Here is a 21288-nt window from a genome sequence, read left to right on the forward strand (position 1 = left end):
GAGGATTAGCGGGCACTTCCGGCGGAACTCTGCTGACCCATAACAAATCATCAATCTTCAGGTGCAGCGCAAGGCCAGAACGGCAGTCCCTACCTACGTGTTCCACCCATACCGCATCTTTGTATCAAATTGATGTACAAATCAACGGGTGTTTGAAATCCTCCCTGAGTCCTCGTAGTTGCCCTCCACTCAGCTGCTGTTCGGGTCCAGGGCGCGCATGGGGAGTACACCCATTGCGTATCAGCAGCATTCGATATTCGATAGCAATGGGGCAGTTCCCGTGGGCTTTATGTGCATGGCCTGACTGGCATCACAAGCATCCATGTCCCCGTTCCTAGATCCGGTCTTGACAACTTATGCGGAGGGCTCACGAAAAGGAGCTGCTGTGCCTCAGACCTGAGTGCGATTGCCGTATATAAAAAGCGAGAGGCTCACTTCTCTCACTTGAAAATCCCTGGATATTTCCTAATAGATGTGTTGTCCCGTATATCCCATCGCGGGTTCACCATCCAATCAACCAGCCGCAAGAACCGTAGCAACCACATATTCCCCGTCATGCGAAATTGACAACTTGCCCACTTTTCCCCCCTCTGGCCCCAAGTACACGATCTCCGGTCGGCCTTCCTGGTCGGCTTCGCCCACGCGTACCATCACATCTTTCCATCCCGTCGTGGCGGCTCCCGAGGGTGCGGCTTTCCGCGCGGCCTCTTTGGCGGCGAATCGGCCGGCGAGCCAGCGCGTCATGTCGGCCGTAATGATAGTAGGGGGTTCGCGGGGAGGAACTGATGCGGTGGATGCGGAGGGAGGGGTGGTGGTTCTTGGGGACAAGGCGAATCGCGCGTGAAAATCCCGCTGTTCTTGTTCGCAGAGGATGCGGCGCGTGAAGCTGGCGAGGTAGCCTCCGCGGCGGTTGAGGAGACGGTTGATCCGGGGCAGGTGGACGATATCCGTGCCAATGTTGAGGGCGAATGGGAATGGGAGGGGTTTCATGGTGGGATTGGAGGTGGTAAATCTGTGGTGAGATAGAAGAAGATACCGGAGTTGAAGATGAGGATGGTGACGACGACCAAAAAACACATCAACCCGTGACTAAGCAGTGTTACCACATTGATAACTATGGATTGGTTTGCAATTGTTACATGATACGTAAGTGCAATCCATAATGCTTTACTCATGTGCGTCCTACGTTGTCCATCATAATTTCGTTGACTACGTCAAGCCCCTAACGCGGAGTCCGGTCCATAGACCTACGTAGCTTCCCTGCAGTCCTACGAGAAAATCCCAGTTCCGCCACAGTTTACCAGCAATAGAAAGCATAACTTCAATGCGGTGTATACCTCTATATGTACAGATCACACACCAACCATCACTGGCACGGCCAGAGCCGTCCTAGTGAGTCCAATACATGCATTACTCCGCCAGGATTCCAGTCCCGGGTCCCCTTCGATAGTTGTTTCCTCGTCACATAGTCGACAGTTGCGTCTCGGATGGATGGATCAATCTCATGTCCAGGGCTCGTTTGCACCGGGATTGTCCTCGGCTCATTCCTCATTATTGACGGAGCTTATTTAATGGTTGCTTTTCTTCTCGTCCCCGTTGACACTCTTCAAAAAGTCCCTGTAATGGTGCTGGTTAGTATTTAGGTCTTTGGCGATACGGGTCGAGCTTCCGAAGGTTGATTTTCTTCGTCTGCCCCTAGATGCGGATCTGGTCTTCGTTCCAAGCTCAAGAATCGCACGATTATCGTGTATTCCGAAGATGAACAACCCAGAGACCAATCCAACGCATCACCTTTTGAACCGCCCGAATGCATAGGTAAACACGTACTGGATGAAAGTCTCCTCGTCCTTGGAAGAGGCCTGGATGGGGGGAGCAGCCTGCTTCTTCTCACCACCGCCACGGGTAGCGAGGTAGACACCGCCGAAGAGAGAGCCCAAGACGCCCATGGCGAGCTAGAGTGCGAGGAGAAAGATGTCAGTCACATAGAGTGCTTGGTGGTACCTTCGGCAATTGCGAGATGCTAGCCGCGGAGAAGAGTTTTGGATCAGGGGACAGAGAGCGGGCGAGCGCGGGGGACACGTACGACGTGGGAGCCGACCTTCTTGCCGGCGATCTGGTAGTAGACAACCATTGTGACGGATCAAAGGGGGGAAGTGATAAGAAGAGGGAGGAGGGTCAGTGGGATGAAGCGGTGCAAATGAAGGTACGGGCGGGAGCACAACTCGTTCGGGTTGCGATGGAAGTTGCGGCGGCTCTTGGTACTTTACCTTTTTGGGAATGGTCGCGGAGTGCTAAGTCAGGCCTGACTCAGCCGATGTCAATGTCACATGACATCAGAGGACGTGACTACACGTGACTATTTCCGAGGAAACCCGGTCACGCGGAGGAAGTCGGAATGCAACCGGGAAGTCGATCGGCATCATCATCATCATTAGTATCATCATGATCGATGTGACTGGAAAATTATACTGTGTCCCAACAGAAGAACAGACTGACCGAGTGTCGTCAGAGAATAACAACCAGGAACATCAGATGAGCATCAAATCTGGCGGTGTCCAACGAACGAACCTCGGAGGGAAATGGACTCATCCCTGGGACTCGCTGGCAATTCCCCCGGCTATGCGAGCTGGTCGGTTAGTCGAGATTCTTACTAGGTAATAACTACGGATAAACTACTCCATCATATTAATATGCCGTGTGCTGCTCACGCGCGCAGCTCCATGGCTGTGCTTTCTCTTCTGGTAGCTTCGTAGCTCTTCTTCTCCTTCTCCTTTCACCTTCACCTCTCTCTACCTTTGTTTTCATTCCTCTCTCTCTCTCCCTACATACCGGTAAGCTGCTCCTCTCACGTTTCCCTCACATTAAACCCGTCTGTTTTTACTCACTCTATTGAATTATAGCTCCGTCGCACATCATGTTTTGGGGTTCGCGAAAAGAAGAGGAGACCCCCGAGGTGGCTCACCAGCCCATTCCTCGGAGCAAGCTTCCTCCTCAGCTACAGCAACTGGTGGATCGCGACGATGCGTTCTACGATGACATTTACTCCTCCTAGTACGTGGTGTGCTGCCATTGCTGTTCTGCTGCGTTGTGCCTTTGGGCCCGTTGGGCGCGGGGGAGTCCTTAGCTTAGGACCTTAACACCTGCTGGCCTTTCTCCGCCGCTTCCCCCGCAAATGTGCCACTGTGAATCCCCGCAAGACGATCGCTCTCAGGGCCGCAACGCACGCGCCCACCGCCAGTTCCAATTTCACCACATGTCGAAGGTGAAGACAGCTAACCATCTATTTTCAGTTCCGTCGACTCCAAAGAAACCCCCTACCGGTACGCCGGTTACGCCAATCGCCTGCGCACCGTACTTCTCTCCGCTCATCGCTATGTCGCCTACACCTCCGACATTGGCGAATCCTTCCGCCCCGTCGCCCATCCCTACCTGGTGCGCACGGCCTACGGAATCTCCTGGACCTATCTGATCGGCGACGTCGTTCACGAAGGCTACAAGGCCTACCTGCGCAACCGGCGCGTACTGGCCCCGCCCTGCGAGGCTTACAAGGACGCCAAGGACCTGTCCCAGCAGGAAGTCGTCAAGGGCATGGCGACGGGCAACGTCGCCGGGTCCCTGCGCGAATCCTCGTCCTCGTCCTCGTCGTCCAAATCCCTCACCGGTAGCCCGTCCGATACCCTGACGCCCTGGCCGACCACTGAGATTCCGCTCATCGAGGACTACCGTATGGTCATGGCCAAGCGCGCCGTGTTCCAGAGCATCGCCAGTATGGGACTTCCGGCATTCACGATCCACTCGGTGGTGAAGTACTCCGGACGGATGTTGAAGAACTCCAAGATGGTGTTTTTGCGCACTTGGGCGCCTATCGGAGTAAGCAACTGACCAACTCTACACCCCTCACTCTGCGGGGTTTCATCCCGCCTTTCTTTCTTTTTTCGTTTCCCCGGAACTAATCCCCCCTTGCTCATTCCAGCTCGGTCTCTCCGTCGTTCCTTTCCTCCCTTACATCTTCGACGAGCCGGTCGACGAAGCCGTCGAATGGTCCTTCCGCACCGCTCTCCGCGCCTACGCCGGCGAAGACGCCGTCCGCCCCTTGCCGACCACCGCGCATATCCCCGCCGACGACGCCACCTCTCTCAGCCACTTCCTAAAAGTCCGCGAAGAGCAGAACGCCAACGTAGCTATGGGCGCGGATGCCCGCTCCGCTGCGGCAACTAACCTCTCCTGGGACGAGTACAAGGAGCAACGTCTGCAGGCAAAGGAGCAGCGGAAACGAGACCGTGAAGGACGCGGTGAGAAGGGCGTGTTGGCGATGCTGGGGTGGAATAATGGTGATTCGAAGGAGAAGAACGAGTAAAGATGGTGGAGACTCGTTTCTGTCGAACATTCGTTTTTGAGATCTTTTCTTTCTCTTCGTTTGCTTTGAACCTCTCCTTTCTTTTTCTTTTTCTTTTTCCATTGCATCTCATCTCATTGCACGTTTCACTCTGTACATATTGTCTGCATTTAGCGCCTTTTCCTACTTTTCATTTCCATCATTGCCTGATTTTTGCTTCCCGCCGATCCTTTCATTTCGCATTCGGCGCCGACGTGAATTACACAGGTGTAACCGAGAACTAGAATAGCAGTACGCAAAGTGACACAAATGAACCACACCACTCCGAAACACCGGACCAAGTAAACCACTTACACAGCCATGTCTAGAATTATGCAGGACGAATGCAAGGACTGGGATACGTGAACCAGTACTGATACCAAGCCAAGATAAAACAAAAACAATATTTCACATTCATTCAATTCAATCTCCGCGCCACAAGAACACGGCTCATTCGCTGCTCTACTTGCAATATACATCTGTATACAATAAAAAGATCGACAAGGACGGACAAGAGGGAAAGCGGAGGCAAAAAAAAGGGCAGTGCAGTATAGGACATCACTCGTCACAGATACCTACCACCCCACCATTAGGGCATAGTAAGAAAAAAGGTCCGAAAGGGAAAACAAGGACGGTATAAGTAATGATTGCGGTGCGGGTGCAAGTCTTTCTGCGCCGAGTCACCATCAAGGAAAGTAAGAAAGGAAGAAGGTTGAAGGGAATGTAAAGGGATAAGAGATGTAAGGAAAAAAAAAATGCCAAAACAGATGGGGAATAAGAAGAGAAGAATATGTTAGGACAATGTAAAAGAAACAAGAGGCGTCCTCAAGGGACGCCAGGCAATCCAAATTGAATACAATCAGAAGGTAAATGAGACACGTAGATAGATTCCCGGCCACTATGGGGGCGAGGAACTGCTGAAAGAGCCATTCTTCAATCGGGCGAGCTTGCTCTTTCCTTTATACTTGTATTCCATGACTCCCAAGCCCGTGGAATCCACCGTCTATCTTTTTTTGGGTTTCTTTTTTTTTCTTGATATACCCGATTTAAGCTTAGTTCCATCCAAGAGAGTTTTCTGCCATCACGGGTGCACTGATCATTTGCGTACGGGCGCTTCCTCCTCGGCTGACCTGGCTGTTGCGAGACATGCGGCCACCGGCAGCGAAGACCGAACCGCCACCACGGCCCTCACTCATCTGCTCAACGGTCGAGCTGGATCGCTGGTGCAATTGACGCTTCTTCCGGTACCGACGAGCGACCCAGAACATACCTGCACCATAGGCAGCTGCACCGGCCACAACGCCAACGCCAATGCCGACAGAGCTGGGGCGCGCGCTTGAGCTGCCGCTAGCGCCTCCGTCGCCGTTGCCACCTCCATTATTATCTTCATTGTCATTGCCATTCCCGGACCCATTGCCGGGTTTTCCGCCAAATCCGGGGGGGCCAACGCCGTTGGGCCAAATACTGATGGTGGGGTCAATCATAGAGAACAGCGTGTTCACAGACTCGTCAGGCTCGTTGTAGAAGTTCGAAACGGGGTTTTTGACTTCAAGGTCGAGTTTCGATTCAAACTTTGTACTGTTGGCGGGGAGTGTGTTATAAAGATACGTATTATTTGAAACCCAGGCATAAACGGTCGTGGCAAGGTAGCCATTCATCTGCAATGGTTTGATTTCAGACATCGAAACCTGCTCACTAGAAAGTCCCATAGTGTATTGGAGACCTTTCGGAACAAAGTGGAAGATTTGGGTTGATGACAGCATAGTAGTCGCAACAAAGCTGTAGCGAAGTCTCTCGTCGAAGCCAAGACGAATCAAGACACCATCCTTAGGTTTGACACCTTGTTCTTCATTCGGTGCGATATTCCCAGGAAGTTGTACTTGCGTGCTCGTGGAAGTTGCAGTCGCGTGAGTAACTGAATCGTGAGTCGTAGGCGTTGGGGGCTCCACGAGAATAGTAGAGGGCACCCAATCATCGTTGTCACTGCTTGTGCTGGCCTGCGTGGTGGGCTCGGGTGTTGGTTCTGGCACAGGCTCCGGCGTAGGAGTTGTTTCAACAGCTGGTTGCGTGGTGCTTGGGGGCGCCGGTTGTTGGGTGCTGGGCTGCGTAGTGGTGGGCTGTGGCGGTGGCTGCGTGCTAGGTTGCGCGGTGCTTGGCTGCGGCGGTGGCTGCGTGCTGGGCTGCGTGGTGCCTGGCTGGGACGGCTGTTCTGTGCTTGTAGGAGCCGGTGCACCGGTAGAGATAGGGGTCGCCGGGTTAGTAGAGCTCGCTGAGGGAGCTTTGGAGCTAATCAACGCAGTCGAAGAGACGCCAGCAGATCCAGACTTTGTACCAGTGGGAATGACGGGCCCGCTAGTTGTTGCGGGCGGTGCAGATGTGCCAAGCGAGGTCGATGAGCTTAAGTTGGCTGTTTCACTCTGGGAGGCGGTTGCACTTTGAGATCCGGTAGCACTTTGGGAAACAGTGGCGCTCTGAGATTCGGTGACATCATGCGTTCCCGTCCTACTATCTGAGGTAGATCCTCCAGGAACAATAAGGGCACTAGTGGCTGAAGAGCCAGAGGGACCAGGCTGGAAGCTGCTCACTGGAGTTCCCGTAACCTGTGATGTGAGGCCCAGAGCTGTGCTCAAAGCCCCGGGCACATCAAGAGAGCCGCTCGATGCCGACGGGGTCACAAGCGGGACGCTGACGGGAATGGTGGGGAAGATACCGCTAGAACTGGTGGCATCTGAGCCAGTGCTGGCACCACCACTGGTCTTTGTCTCAGTAGGAGTGGAAGCTAACTCGGTTTGGCTTGGAGCGACAGACTTTGTCGGACTAGGGAGATCAGATGAATCGGATTCGGTTGAGCTGGTAGTGCCGGACAGGAGATCTGACACGATTGATCCAACAAGGCCTGCCGAAGGAGTAGATGACGGCGCGGCCTCCCTGGAGTTCGACAGACCAGTCGAGCGAGTTGCGGCATCCTCAGAGCTCTGGGAAGGGAACGCAGTACTTGAAGTCGACCCTAAATCAATGATGGGAATTGAGCTAGGTCCTGACTGGCTTGTTGTGGGGGCCAGATCGCTAGAGCTCGGAATATTCGAGGAATCGGAGTGACTGGGAGTCAGAGTAACATCGGCAGAGCTAAGAATGTCGGTGGGGCTCTGAATGGATGAGGAATCCGTTTGACTCGGCGTTAAGACCGAGTCAGTAGAGCTGGAAATAGTCAACGAGTCCGATCTACTGGGGGTGAGAGCGACATCGGTGGAACTTGGAACAACCGAGGAATCCGGCTTGTTGGGAGTAGAAACCGACTCGGTGGAGCTGGGCACGCTATTAGAATCGGATTGGCTTGAAATGCGAGGCGAATCATCAGAGCTGAAAGTGCTGGATGATTCAGATTGAGCCGGAGCAGAAGCCAGGTCAGTCGAGCTGGAAGATCCACCCAGAAGATCCGACAACAAACCCGGGACCAGTCCCGGGGTTGGAGTAGAATATGGGGTCGAGGGCGAGGTCACTTCCACTGGAGTGGCGGGGCTTGTCAGGCCGAGTGTAGCATCATCGGATCTCTGGGAGGATGTCGGAACATTGGTAGTCGTCGCAGGATCGATTATGGGAACTGAACTGGCCACCGGTTTGGAGATGGCTGTGGTGGTCTCACTCGACAGATCGGTCGGGGTAGCAGGAGCCACGGGCACGGCAGAGCTGGATGTTGTCCCCCACAGGCTACTAACAAAGCTGTCCCATGCGTCCGTCAGTTTTGTCCCGGTGCTAGACGGTGTCGGAACAGCCGGTACTGAAGGAGACTCCGTCACACCCTGGGTGACTTCCGTGGGGATTGCAGGCTGGGAAGATGCGGTTTCCTGGCTGGTTTGGCTGGGAGTTGCAGGTAGCGGAGAGGTTGTTGCCTGGCTGGGTTGACTGGGAATTGCAGGCTGGGAAGAGGCGGTTTCCTGGCTGCCTTGGTTGGAAGTCGCAGGCAGCGATGTGGTATCTTGGTCCGTGGGTTGGGGAACGGGCACCGGAGTAGATTCCTGGGATTGCGACGCCGGCGATACCGCAGGCGTGCTAGCTGGGGGAGGCGGCGGTTGCTCCGTGATAGACGTCGCACTTGTCGAGGTCACGGCACCAGGCGTCGCAGCAGGCGGGGTGCCTGTAATGGTATGCGTGACCCCATTCAAATCAACCGAGAGGGTGATAGGAATAACCACCACCGGAGGAGATGGATCGGCCACCGGAGTCGTGGTCACTACCTCTGCCGTTTCGGTCGGCTGCGGCACATCGGTATTGAGTTTCGTTACCAGCTCGGAGGTCTGAGGATTAGCCACCGGGGTCGAAGAAGCCTTGTAGTTGATCTGTCTCTTGAATTGTTTCGGGACAAACCGAGGCTTTAATTCTGGCTCGAAGGCTGCACCCTGAGCTGCGACGAGGTTCAGGCCTCCCAGAGACAAGAACGCCGTAAGCACGGCTGCCGTAGGCGCATGCATGACGGGGTGAAAAAAGAGCGTAGTACCTGGCGAATAAAGGAACGGCTAGGGATCAAGGCGATATATAAAAATAAAAGAGTGAACGGACAGCGCGAGGCTGAATCAAGGACCACCAAGCCAAGCAAGCGATGAAGGATCCGGACGTTAAAAACTAATATCAATTATCGAGCTCCGGATTCATGAATTCGGTGGCTGGAGCGTGGTCTGGCAAAGTTGATCCGCGAGCTGACTTTCTTCCCTTTTCTTTGCCGTCGGGGCGAATCACCAGTATAATCGAGTTCCGACGAGGCCAGCAATAGAATCGGGAATTCTCGATCAAGACGTCCTATCGAGATGAAGGCGGGAATCGAACGGTATGGGAGCTTGAGCGATAGGATCGGACGATAAACAAATGCGGATCCAAAAGAGCGACAGGGTGCGTGGATGGCGCAAATAATCCAACGGGTAACCCTTGACGAAAAGATACGGACAAAAACACACTAATAACGAGCGTAGGTGCTGTAAGGAGCGAGCGACAAGATCTAAAACCAGAAAGAGAAAAATGTCAAAAGAAAGACCGTGGCGGGGGTGGGACGGGGGAGGGTGGTTGTTATGGTGAACCGGCGCGGGTGGGAGATAGCGATCCGGTAGGTGAGTGAGTCGTACCTGAGCGCGACCGTGGGAGGGGAGTGGATGCAAGGAGAGCAATTGGCGAACAATGATCTGGTCCCAAGGGTCGCTGACGTAGAATGCGCGTTCAAAGATGGGCTACGTCAACGCCAGCATCGAGATGGCGAAGCATCAGAGGGGAGGGGGAAGCGAGAGGGAAGAGAGGAAGGGAAAGGAAGAAAAAGAAACAAGAAACAACAGCAATTCCAGAAGCAAATTGAAGGGAAGGAAAGAAAAGAGAAGAAGAGAAGGTGGAAAAAAGGAATGTAAAAAGCGGGAAGGGAAGAGAAGGGAAGGGGAGATTACTTTGGCTGCTTTACTTTGGGGCTTTGGTTGGTTTGGTTGGTTTGGTTTGTTTTAGTGCCGTTTAGTAGAATTGGGTCGGGCCCCGTTGGGTTTAGCGCGGGAAGATTGGGAAAAGAATTGCAAACAAAAAGGGGGGGAGAAATTTAAAATAAAAAAGAAAAAGAGGGGGCGTCCGCCGTTGGGTGCATTAATCGCAGCCAACGCGGACGGGCTTATCCTCACGCACCGGCTGAGATGGTCGATGATGTGGATGCTCCGGTGGACTTTGGCCCACGTCCATTGCGTGGGAGAGGGGATCTTCTTCGCCATGGCCTCATCAGTGCGATCATGGATCATGTAATTCTGGGTCTCTCTCTTTTTATTTCTTATTCTTTTTACTAATTCTATTCATGGAATACCGTCCCCCGTCCCTCCATGCACACAGAATGAATTACACGGAGTAGGTACCGTGGAGGTTAGGACGGTCCTGCATATCCCGGGGATATATGCACGTACCTCCCAGACTGATGATCTGAGATATCCTACAGCAACTGGAAGTATTGGATACGTATGCTTAGACTGCCCGAAGCATCCTCAAATCCTTATGAACCCCACGAGTTGTCCCAGATAAACCAACCCACTGCGTTAGTTGTTATGATTTATTCCTTAGTTACGGAGTAGTTGAGTTAACTAACTACTGCTGTTCTTACCTCATCTAGACGTCTCAAGGCAATCTTGCCACGCACAGAGTTTCCATTCTATCCTTTCCGTGAGAAACTATTGACAAAGCAGGGTAGTACTGCAGGTAGTGCCTACTAGTCCCGTCACCACCGAAGTCACTGTCACTCATGCCTCTCTGCAGAGCGCAGACTGCAGTAGCGAGCAGACTACTCCTAGAGCGCCATCGGAGCAGATGACCCTATCGACTATCCGGGTGTAATAGGGATCGACAAAGAGAGGCACTCCGGTCAAAACTTCGAGTGGCACGAATTCTACCGGATGGCGTCCACCATGCGGGACAGGGTGCATTATCACCGGAGATATCTCAAGTCGGTCGATAGCAGGCCAGCAACAGATGCGCACGATCACGACCATTGAAGGAACTATTAGTTCCTGGGACTAGGGACCCCAAGTGAGGATTTGGCCTAAAATCTGATGGACTGGATAACGTGCAGGGGCAGGTCAATAATAACCCAAATAAGCCCATCAATCGCAAGCCATATTAATGTGCTCGATCCCCCGGCGACGGTGCACGAATCCAAAGTTCAAGGATATTTCCCCCGAATCCTCGGTAGGCAGTACACCGTAGTGGCTACGGAGGAGTCGATCGGTTGCAGTTGTGCGGTGCACATCACAATTCCGGGCCACCGTACGGAGTACAGGACAAGGCAGGACATAATTCTCGCAGATTCCCGTCAAGGTTCGGACCATTGCAAGGCCTAGACCGACGGCGTCGGGTTAGTGTGCGTGTTCCTGGCAGTGTGGAGATGGTCTAGGTGCGTGGCGATACCAATGGCCCGTCAGAGTCAGCGAGTGGCTGTGACAAAGGGATCAACAAAGCAGTTGGGCTTACTCTATTTTTTTCTTTTCCCCTCTTCCTGCGTTTTTTCCTTCCAAAATAGTTCCACAGAACATGTAGCATGGTTCGTTTTGTAGGCACAAAGGAATGCCCGGTCAGCAAGAAGCGTCTTCCTTCTCGACTGCTGTCCAAAACTACGACGAGGACCGGGAGCGAGAAGGTTGTCCACATTCGGCTTAGTCTTGTCCCTGACGGTCCCCCCTTTTTTAGAGCCAAGTGACCATCCGTCTTGTCTCACCATCACCGCTTTCTCAAATGTCAGTCACCCACGGAGTGGTTATCCAACATCCCGATAGTGTGTCTGTCCGCCGGAACTATTATTATTCTATCTCCTTAGAGGGTCTTTTAACAGGTTCATTTCTTCTAGTCACTGCCGCTATTGACCTTAACTACCCGGGAACTGTTCCTCGCTTTCTCAGAGGCAGCGACAGCACCGGAGATGCTGACCCAGATGTCAACAGTCAACCTTTTACGGAGTATTTACGAGGATTATGGCCCGAAAATCATCCACACATACGAGGTCTGCCAGTCTAGCTACGGGGCTCCGTGCTCTCTGTCAGAGACTGAGGTACCACGTAGCTTAGCTCAGTATCCCCTACGACTACGGAGGACCTACTATGGAGTAGTTTAATGCACTCTTCCTACGGAGTGCGAAGCAATAACCTTCGCGTTATACCTTCCGAAATATCGGGCTGGACAGTTAGTGATCTGCCGTGACATAACCTGGAATGTCTGCTTGACGGAAATTCGAGCTGAAACAGCCTTCATTCCATCCCTTCTGTCTCAACGGTCAACGCGCCTGACTTTCGGAGAACAAGGGAGGTCAACACAACATGGCACAGCATTCCTGCTTGGTTTGAAGATTGGTCTTCGATGGAAGCTGCGTCTTTTCTCTTCCACTACTCCGTACTTCCTCTAACTACAGAGTACCCAGGGGCGTCGTCCGAGCGATGTCTCTTGGCTAGAGCCACACGGCGGAGCCACACTGTTACAGTTTGCGAAGGCCGTGAATATCCGGCCAGCTAAATCGACAAGTCACTTGCTTTGATAAGGCCGATGGAGCACGGACTCGGACCGTCGTATGTTCTGTGACGTCCATTCTTTTAGGACGGCTTTGTACTATCTTTGTACGCACTACTCAGGTCCGAGGCATCTTCCATCATGGTCTCATCATGCATTTGACATTTGTACTCCGTACTTGCATCAATACTCGATCCGCGAGACGACGCCGGACAGGACAAAGTATATCGGGCAACCGCGATGGTCTGATAGGCTGACCCCAAAATTGGGACCGACCATCAAAACTCGCGAGGTTAGGCGAAACCTTTTCCACATCCCCCTTTCTAATAAAAGGTGCGCCTAATTTAGTTCGCTGCTTCACCTCTACCACGGACTGGCAACCGCGCTATTCCTGTTCCTGACGAAGGGCTGGTCGGGGCTCCACCGACTTTTCGCGGTCCATTGGCCGGTAGCCGAGCTCTTGGCAGTCGGGCAGACAGCGAGGTAGGCAGGTACGAAGTAGATAGAAAGCCTTTCCTATACCTATTCTATATGGAGTAGAAGGTACAGTAACCTCCGGGTATGCAACAGTAAGGTCATCTTCATTGGGAAGTCGCTTTCGATGCATGTTCAAAACCTAGAGCTTAAAAGAGTACCCAGCAAGGATTCTTTCACTAGACAAATATATATCCCCTACATGCATGACCACCGGATCACATATTTCCCCTGGATGCTTCAACACCTACACCGTAGGACCTCTTTATTTGAAGATGAATACACCAGACCACTCATTTCTCGCCTCCCTGGTAGTCAACACCATCGACAGGGCAGCCCAGGCTCTCCTACAGCCGAGAGGCCCGACCAGGGCGAGTGACAAAACCGGAACACTCAATCTCGACATCCGTTCCAAGAGGCAGTGTCTTGACCGCCACACACGTACGTGCCTAGACAGAGATGTTAGAATAAAGGTCAAGGGCCTCGGAGATGTTACAGTAGGTCAAGGTACCGGTTTAGGATCAGCGAAGAAAGAATTGTAAACCTCGTTCACCGCACCAAAATCTCCCATATCTGCCAGGAAAATGTTCACTTTCACCGCATCCTGAAGACTGGATCCACCGGCTTCAAGGACGGCTCCCAGGTTCTGGAGCACTTGTTTCTGTCCCATGGTGCATCAACAGAGTGTGCTCCAGTTGAAACATATAAGGAATTGAATAAATCGAGACTCACCGTTCGGTTTTGGATTGATCCCTCAACCATCTTCCCCGTGGCCGGATTCACCCCCACCTGTCCCGAACAGTAGACGACGTCGCCGACCACGATTCCTTGTGAGAGAAAAGGCGGAGGCTGGGGAGCCTTGTCGGTGCTGATAGAAATCCGTGCTGCCTTGGACATGTTGTGCTACTATTGCTTATGGGACTGGAATATAATTATCTGGCAGAGGTCATTGAAGCGGAGATGGCTTAGCGTTGACACTCACGGACTTCACGATTTCTCCAGGCGGGGAAGAGTTGATTGCCCCACTGAAACCTGACTAAGAACGGAGTCCACCACGCGGCACTCCAGGACAGCATCGAAGTCCCGTATACAGACGCAAGATCCAAGAAGCAAGCTGACCACATGGTAGATACCTCAGGCCACGAGTTCGTTGGCACGGTCAGGTGATGTCCCGTCGCTTTTCCCACCAAACACAGCTTCGAAAAGCTTCAAACTCCTTTCTCTTTCCAATCCTTTAGCCGGATCCCAATTGTATTCGAGATATGTATTCCCTTCCAATCGATTCGGTAGAAATGCGCGCAGCTTTTCCATCGCTTCTCCTATATCCACCTCTGTGGCTACTAACACTTACGCTGGGCTCATGATCTCAAATTGTAAGTAACCACGATCTAATTAAAGAAATCCCTCGCAATCACGGACGCACTATAACAAGAGTCTAGGAGATCTTGCGATAAATGTATTCGAATCAGCCCGCTCACCTTGCACTCCGGTCTGAGCCGCCCTTGGCATTCAGCCGTGCCCAGCCCCTCCTATATAGACCAGGGAATTAAGTCGATCGATACTCAGCCTTGTTATAGCTGCAGTAAAAATGACCAGGGATTGGTCAAGAAGTGCAACCGACGTTGGGGTTCGCTGCATTGTAACATTACCCATGGCTTTAAGCGCCCACTAGGCGCTCTAGCCTTCAACCCCATCACGCCAGATTCCAACTCATTGACCGCAATGAATCTGATAATTATAACGGACATGGCTGAACGTGCTTGCAAGGCACTCATCTCTATCTTATCCAATTTTTCCCAGCATATGCATCTCAAGACTTTCAATGATATCTATCGAGCAAAGAATGGCCGGCCTCACCCAGAGCTTTCGACAATTGCTCTCATGGAACGGAAAATCAGGCTATGCGCCGCCGAATCGAACATCACAGGAAGCCGCAACAGCCCAATCAAGGGGTCCGAGAAAAGAAAGACCCATTAAAAACACTGCGTTGCATACCGTTCGAGATCTTGCCTCGCAAGACCAGGGTAGCGATGGTGTCACTGAACTTTGGGTGCCGTTCGTCTTGCGTCGAAAAGGCATGGCTCTGTTCTTGGGCGTGTTCATCGCCCTTCTAGTCACTTTGGTATTTTTATACGTCTTTTCAAACCAAAACCACGGCCTTGTGACTGTGAAACAAGAAGACCTGCATTACTTATGGACATATGGGCCTACTGCAGGTGGGAACGCTCCTAGAAGCACATGCATTGTATCCGATTTTGTGACTGATGAGCAATACAGTTTTCATGGTCCTCGCCGCATTTTGGTCTGTGGTGCAATATCGGGCAATGCAGCTAATGCCATGGTTGTTGATGCTGCGCAGCCCACGATGTCCTTCGGATGGAATCTTACTTGATTATCATTCAGACTGGGTCATGATCAGTCTCTACAATTCTATAAAGCGGAAGCATTTTTTCATCACCTTTACGATCCTGGGCACCCTTCTCCTTACCGGTGCAACGGTAACTTCTACTGGCCTACTGACCGTCCAAACGATGCGCTTTGACCGAGAGACTTCGATGCGCGTGCCCTGGGGCTTTAGTGGCTCTGACTATGACCCCAACACTGTAGACTCCCGCGCGTATGCAACGCAGATGGCGGTAGAGCTATTCGATGGATCACCGCCTCTTGGCCTTCAAGAGAATCATGCCTTTTCTCCTTTCTACGCTGAGAGCGGACGTGCTGGGGATACCTTCATGTCCAAGAATCTATCCCAGGCTACCGTGGATGTTTTCACAATGGAGCTTGAGTGTGAAGATACACCTATCTCGACCCCACAGAGAGACGTTATTGCAACACACCCGAAAAACGAAAATTGCTCGCATAATTATGGCGGTCCGAATTTTGTGAAAGATCCGCGAGATCATGAGTATAAACTATTCATGAAGCTTTCCGGATGTGAAGGCCAAGAGGCCTTTTCAAGCTCGCAACCCATACGAGAGATCGATTGGCGTATATGGGTGCTGTTGAGCCATCTCGAGCCTAATGCGACCATTGTGAACACAGGGGGATGGTCTTTAGCGTATGGGCCTGATGGGCCTTACTACAACAAATCGACTGCTTTTGTTTCGTGGAGGATTCTATCAAAAGTGTGCACCCCACGGTACAAGATTCGCAAAGCTCTGACCAGTATATCATATACCAACGATAGCAGCCCTACTGTCGGCACGATTGATTTTGACGAACAGGGCAAAGCAGATACTATTCCAGGGGTGTCAGCTAGTGATATCTTGTATGGAGTATGGCACTCTTTGTCTGTTTCCACAAAATCGGCTCAGACCCCTGACGCATTACTGCTATCAACCGAAGAGAACGGCATGGCGCAATACTGGGACACGGATCGCCTTCAGCGAGAGCTCAAACAAAGGGTATCCACTATGGGGGCTCAAGTTGCTCGTCAATATATGCTAAAGTCGGCTGATATTGTAACCCGTGGGAGAGCCAACGGTTTGGTAAAACGGCTTGTGGTACGGGAATTGGCTTTTGCGCTGGTGACGACAATTCTTGGGCTTCTCATCGCCATTGCGAGTGGTCTTATCATCGTGTATCTCCCGGTAGCAGCCTGCCCTCGTGACCCTGGTTCAATTGCTGGCTTGGCGACTATTCTAGCAAGAAGCCCGGAGATGATGGAACATCTGACTGACATGGGCCCTAAACCGATCTCTGCAATTACGGCTCTGATATCTGACCAGAAGCATGGCGTATCAGCTACGCGTGAAGGGGATTTTGTGATCACTACGCAACGTGTGCCGTCTGCGAACAGGCGTCCATTCACAGGCAACGACCAACTCCAGTGGTGGCGGCCCCTCTCTGTAAGAATACCGGTGCGCTCTTTGACATTCGGGATTCCCTTGGCTTTGATATGTACCCTTGAGAGTCTTTCTCAGCATTCAAAAAGATCCGGGGGCATAGCTCCTATTGAAGATGAGATCTCGCCAGTGCGATACACATGGACCTATATTCCAGCATTGGTCATGCTCGCGGTGCGGATCCTGTTTCACGATCTTGAATCCTGTGCCCGAATCTTCCAGCCGTACAACTGTCTTCAGCGAGCCCACGCAGTGCCTCGGATGAGTATCCTGGAGGATTACAAAGGCAAACTCTCTCTAGTGGTCTTACTAGATGCGGCACGTAAGCGGCATTGGGCACTTGCGGCTGCTGCAATGGGCGTGCTGGTGTCATTTGCTCTCCCAATCGCCGTGGCCGGCCTATACACCACCGACACTGTGATGCAACCGAAAGAAGTTAACCTCACCCGACTGGACCAATGGAGGTTCAAGGACTTTGAAAATTACCCATATACACGCTATCGGGCCAAAGGAAATCTGCTCGGGGGCTTGCTGCTATATCTTGACGATGTCTCCGAGCCCCAGTGGACGTACCAAAACCTCGCTGTTCCGAAGGTTGTGCTTTCCGATTTATCGATGGACCCAGGATATTTTGATGCTCGCTTACCTGCGGTGCGTGGCAGTTACGCTTGTCAACAAATTCCACCGGATCAGATCACTTGGGAGATCAAGGGATCAAACGAGCATTTAGAGGATGCGGATCCTTCATCTCGCTCGATTTATCCCACTTACACAAAGCAGAAGGCGTGTACAGGCTTTGATCAAGTCACTGAGGTGCCTTTTGGTGTCGAGCTTCCAGAATCCGGAGGTTATTTCGTTGGCGTGTATATTACGGGAAACGAAGACTGTCCGCAATATATGGAGGTTTTTGGTAAAGCCAATGGTACTCGAGAGGAAGATATAGAGGACTTTTTCGTTCTCGGATGTTCGCAGCGCCTGGAACAGGTGGACGTGGACCTACGCTTGTCTCTCCCTTCATATAACCTGGATCTCTCAAAAGCACCAACTATTGTCGCAAACTCAAGCAAGGTGCTTGTAGAGCGTTGGCTCAATGAAACTTTCCACTGGCCTGTCTTACCCAACACAACCGACGCCTTGCTGGACTTTTCTATGGGCAACAACGAAGATAAGAATCTGTCGATGTTGGACCGCACCCTTCGCGCTTCAATATACGGAATCAACGGGACAAAGAATCCGGATGACTACCTTGACCCGACCATGTATATAGAGAGAAAAAACTGGGTCCTCGGCACTGTGACGGCGCAAATCCTAAACAGCCATGCCCGAAAGGGCTTGAACACATCGGAACAGTATGTCGTCGGCACGGCGAACCTGTTCCGACCGCGTCTATACGTCGTTCAAAGCCGCATCTCCACTTCCATTCTCGAAGGGGCCCTCGCGACTATGGTCCTCTGTGGGGCAGCAGCAATCACGCTTATGAAGACCCGGCATGTTCTCCCCAAGAACCCAACCACCATTGCCGCAGTGGCCAGTCTCCTAGCCGGGTCGGAAATGATGAAAGAGAACGTGATCCCGAGGGGCTCAGAGTGGTGCGACGACAAGGAGCTCAAAAAACGCCGGATCTTCGAAGACCTCACATTTAGCATGAAATGGTGGCCTGGGCAGGAAGAACCACCCGCCGACGATGACGAAGGAGACGGGACTCGCTCGAACGGGGCAGTGAGTTCGATATCGAGAGCAAGCTCCCGTTCGAGATCGGATGAGCTTACTCTGAGGGAGAGCTTGATCTCAAGAGAGAGTTCACATTCAGATGTGGGCTCTACTTTGAGGGGCAGTTCTGTTTCGAATGAACATCGTTCCATCGGGGAAGGTCACCTTCCCAACCAGGCTGTTCAGGAAGAAGCGCTTTCTCTGAACGGGGTTCCGTCGAACGAGGCGCTGGCGGTTAACGCCCTCGACCAGGATGAAAATCCTATTTCGGCTCAAGAACGTCCCCGAGACCGATTCGGAATTGACGTGGATCAGCTGGCGGTATCGGTGTAGGATTGGGACTTTCCGTAAGAGATGGAACGAAGGAAACCGACTTTTGTTATCTGCTGCGTTTAATGAATATGTTAGATACTATAATGATACTCGCGGACTTCGAATCATAGCATGACAACCAACGACCAAGCTATCATACATCCTCACTTTTCATATGCAAATCTATTCTCGATATATACTCGTCTAGCAGAAGGAAAGAACAACATATGTATAAACACCCCTCTATGGGGACATATATGTGCATGTGCCACAAAAAGGCACAATCACCAACAGACCAACAAGGTATAAAGCACAAACACATATATATGAAAACACAACATCAACATCTATAAACAGCCACAAACAGACAGGCAAACACACAGAATAATCATCACATATTATCCTCCCCCCAATGACTCCTCGCCTTCATATAAGCATCATGATCCCCCTTCCCTTCTTCAGCGGACATCCCAAGTCCCAGACCCCGTTCGACCCACTCCTTGCTGCCCATCTCGGAGAGACGGGAAAGCGCCCGCGCGAACGCGAACCGCTCCTCGTCGCCGCTGAAGATCGAGGTCGATTTGAGCGCCTGCATCGAGAGACCCAGGTCGTCCATCATCATGCGCATCGCGTCGGAGAGGTCGCTGCCGTCGGACTCGTCGAGGGAGTCTTTCATTTCGGTTTCCGAGATGAAGATGTTGGTGAGGGGGACGGCGGAGGTGAGGACGAGTTTGGCCTGGTTGGTGGATGTGTGTGTTAGTAGTGGAATCTTTTTGGGGAGTGTAGGAGGGGGGTCTAGAGAGGTATAGATGAGGGGGGAAGAGGAAAGCGTACCCTGCTTTCGTAGACGGCATCGATGAAGGTGATGAATCGTCGGGCCAGGTCTCGTTGGGTTAGGTTCATGCCCGGCACGTCGGTGACGATGAAGGCGTCGTAGTTGCGCACGAGCTCCAGGTAGTCGGCTGCTCCGGTGGCGCGGCCGATCAGCTGGTCGAAGCTAAACTGCGCGGCTCGGCCACTGGCCAGGGGCACTTCGATCTTGCGGCCCCAGACCTCCTGGGTCGCGGCGTGCGGAGGGTCGTTGATCGGGTCGCCTAGGAATTCAAACCACTTCTGCGCGTGACGCTCCGCGTCCTCGTTCAGGGGGTGGTGGTAGACGCCGGATGGAGGGCGGGGGATCTTTCGGTAATCGGTGGGCGAGTTCAGGTTAATCACGTCGAGGGCGGTCTTGAGCAGGTTGATGCAGGGAATGAACGACTCGCGCTGGATTCCGTTCTTGTACAGGTCATCGGGGTGTCGGTTGGACGTCGTAACGAGCGCAACGCCGTGGGCCATGAGGGACTCAAGCAGTCTTGGATAAGTTAGTCAAGTCGTCCGGGCTAGTTTGACTCGGAGTTGGGGCTCACCGTCTCAGAATCATGGCGTCGGCTACATCCGTACACTGGAATTCATCGAAGCACAGTACGCTGGACTTCTCCGCAATATCAGCCGCCACGAGAGGTAGCGCGTCGAAGTCGTTGCCGAACCGCATCTTCACCACGTGCACCCGCTTGTGGACATCCTGCATGAAGTTGTGGAAGTGGATCCGGGTCTTGGACAAGATGTTGGGCGGTAGAGTCTCATAGAACAGGTCCATAAGCATGGTTTTCCCGCACCCGACATCCCCGTACATGTACAGGCCCTTGGGAAGGGATTCGGGGATCGCCAATTCCTCCTTCTGTTTACCCCGTCCGAAGAGGGAGCCCAGAAACGACGCCTTGGGTTTCGGATCTAGCGATTCGACGCTCGGATGAACGACCGGGGGAGGATTGTAATGCTTCAGCCTTTCGTACAGGTCTTGGAGTTGCTCGATGATCTCTGCAAGTGCACACCACCGTTAGCTCGCCTCTCCTCATCACTCCTCAGACCCAACGCGGGAGCACATACGTCGTTGATAAGGGTCATCCCGCAACCGACCCTGCTGTACCCGTAGATCATATTCCTTCAAAGGACCGCCCTGCAGCCCAGCTGCGGCGTCCGCGGTTTTGTCCTCGCTGGCGTTGGCCGTGGCCTCGGTTGCGAATTGTCGCACGTACGGGCTAGGCTGAAGCCGTTGCGCGCTCAACCGACCGGTTTGCGGTATCGTTGCCCGACAGGTCCGCAGGTAATTCGGATGCTGGTGCACATGCCGCCGGGATTCCCGAATGTACACTCGTTTCGTCCGCCGAGGAGTGGCACGGAGCAAAGATGCGTTGCTCGGCCTCAGCGCGCCCGGCAAGATGTCCGCGCACAACTTCGCGGACGACCCGCTTACCGACATTTCGACACGAATATGTTCAAGGACACCTAGTGTGACTTCCTCGCGCTTCAGATAAACACAAGCAGTTGTTTGGCGGGGGAGGTTGCGACAGTGTTGTTATGGGAGAGCCGAGGTCGGGAATTTTCGAAGGACAAGACACGCTCTTCTCCCCGGCCGGGAATTATTCGGCGAAAGGTCAAGTGCGGCGGCCACGCGGGCGTGAAAAGGCGGGGAAGGAGATGGTATGCGTGCAACCAATTCAAGTCCAAATTGCGCAAAGACAGGATAGAATA

The 21288-nt window shown here is 52.7% G+C and overlaps 8 protein-coding genes across 8 annotated transcripts; 3 read left to right on the plus strand and 5 right to left on the minus strand.

Moving 5' to 3' along the window:
• Positions 1-513: 513 nt before the first annotated feature.
• On the minus strand, positions 514-990 carry LDX57_007939 (holo-ACP synthase; the record flags this gene model as incomplete). The annotated part of the gene is made up of 1 exon (XM_046089657.1): positions 514-990. One exon carries the CDS (start codon positions 988-990, stop codon positions 514-516), a length of 477 nt encoding a protein of 158 aa, XP_045945629.1.
• Positions 991-1568: 578 nt separating this feature from the next.
• LDX57_007940 (ATP19 family protein) lies at positions 1569-2131 on the minus strand (the record flags this gene model as incomplete). Its single annotated transcript, XM_046089658.1, has 3 exons — positions 1569-1617; positions 1828-1952; positions 2084-2131. The coding sequence occupies 3 exons, from the start codon at positions 2129-2131 to the stop codon at positions 1569-1571; spliced, it is 222 nt and encodes a 73-aa protein (XP_045945630.1).
• A 783-nt stretch (positions 2132-2914) lies between these two features.
• On the plus strand, positions 2915-4357 carry LDX57_007941 (mitochondrial fission process 1 family protein; the record flags this gene model as incomplete). Its single annotated transcript, XM_046089659.1, has 3 exons — positions 2915-3051; positions 3291-3870; positions 3974-4357. The coding sequence occupies 3 exons, from the start codon at positions 2915-2917 to the stop codon at positions 4355-4357; spliced, it is 1101 nt and encodes a 366-aa protein (XP_045945631.1).
• Positions 4358-5427: 1070 nt separating this feature from the next.
• On the minus strand, positions 5428-7730 carry MSB2 (putative mucin family signaling protein Msb2; the record flags this gene model as incomplete). Its single annotated transcript, XM_046089660.1, has 2 exons — positions 5428-7573; positions 7690-7730. 2 exons carry the CDS (start codon positions 7728-7730, stop codon positions 5428-5430), a joined length of 2187 nt encoding a protein of 728 aa, XP_045945632.1.
• A 239-nt stretch (positions 7731-7969) lies between these two features.
• Positions 7970-8674, plus strand: LDX57_007943 (uncharacterized protein; the record flags this gene model as incomplete). Its single annotated transcript, XM_046089661.1, has 2 exons — positions 7970-8246; positions 8292-8674. 2 exons carry the CDS (start codon positions 7970-7972, stop codon positions 8672-8674), a joined length of 660 nt encoding a protein of 219 aa, XP_045945633.1.
• A 4523-nt stretch (positions 8675-13197) lies between these two features.
• On the minus strand, positions 13198-13747 carry LDX57_007944 (uncharacterized protein; the record flags this gene model as incomplete). The annotated part of the gene is made up of 3 exons (XM_046089662.1): positions 13198-13299; positions 13362-13511; positions 13583-13747. 3 exons carry the CDS (start codon positions 13745-13747, stop codon positions 13198-13200), a joined length of 417 nt encoding a protein of 138 aa, XP_045945634.1.
• An 801-nt stretch (positions 13748-14548) lies between these two features.
• On the plus strand, positions 14549-18899 carry LDX57_007945 (DUF3433 domain-containing protein). The gene has a single exon (XM_046089663.1). The coding sequence runs from the start codon at positions 15115-15117 to the stop codon at positions 18736-18738; it is 3624 nt and encodes a 1207-aa protein (XP_045945635.1). The 5' UTR covers positions 14549-15114; the 3' UTR covers positions 18739-18899.
• A 209-nt stretch (positions 18900-19108) lies between these two features.
• On the minus strand, positions 19109-21016 carry AFG1 (AFG1 family ATPase; the record flags this gene model as incomplete). Its single annotated transcript, XM_046089664.1, has 4 exons — positions 19109-19453; positions 19552-20068; positions 20124-20574; positions 20644-21016. 4 exons carry the CDS (start codon positions 21014-21016, stop codon positions 19109-19111), a joined length of 1686 nt encoding a protein of 561 aa, XP_045945636.1.
• Positions 21017-21288: the final 272 nt, after the last annotated feature.

The sequence above is a fragment of the Aspergillus melleus genome (assembly GCF_016097325.1).
Source record: "Aspergillus melleus strain CBS 546.65 chromosome Unknown contig4, whole genome shotgun sequence".
Lineage (NCBI taxonomy): Eukaryota > Fungi > Ascomycota > Eurotiomycetes > Eurotiales > Aspergillaceae > Aspergillus > Aspergillus melleus.

What these genes read in the sequence shown, in the direction of transcription:
- LDX57_007945 (XM_046089663.1), top strand. Translation starts at nt 15,115, where the DNA reads ATGAGCAATACAGTTTTCATGGTCCTCGCCGCATTTTGGTCTGTGGTG.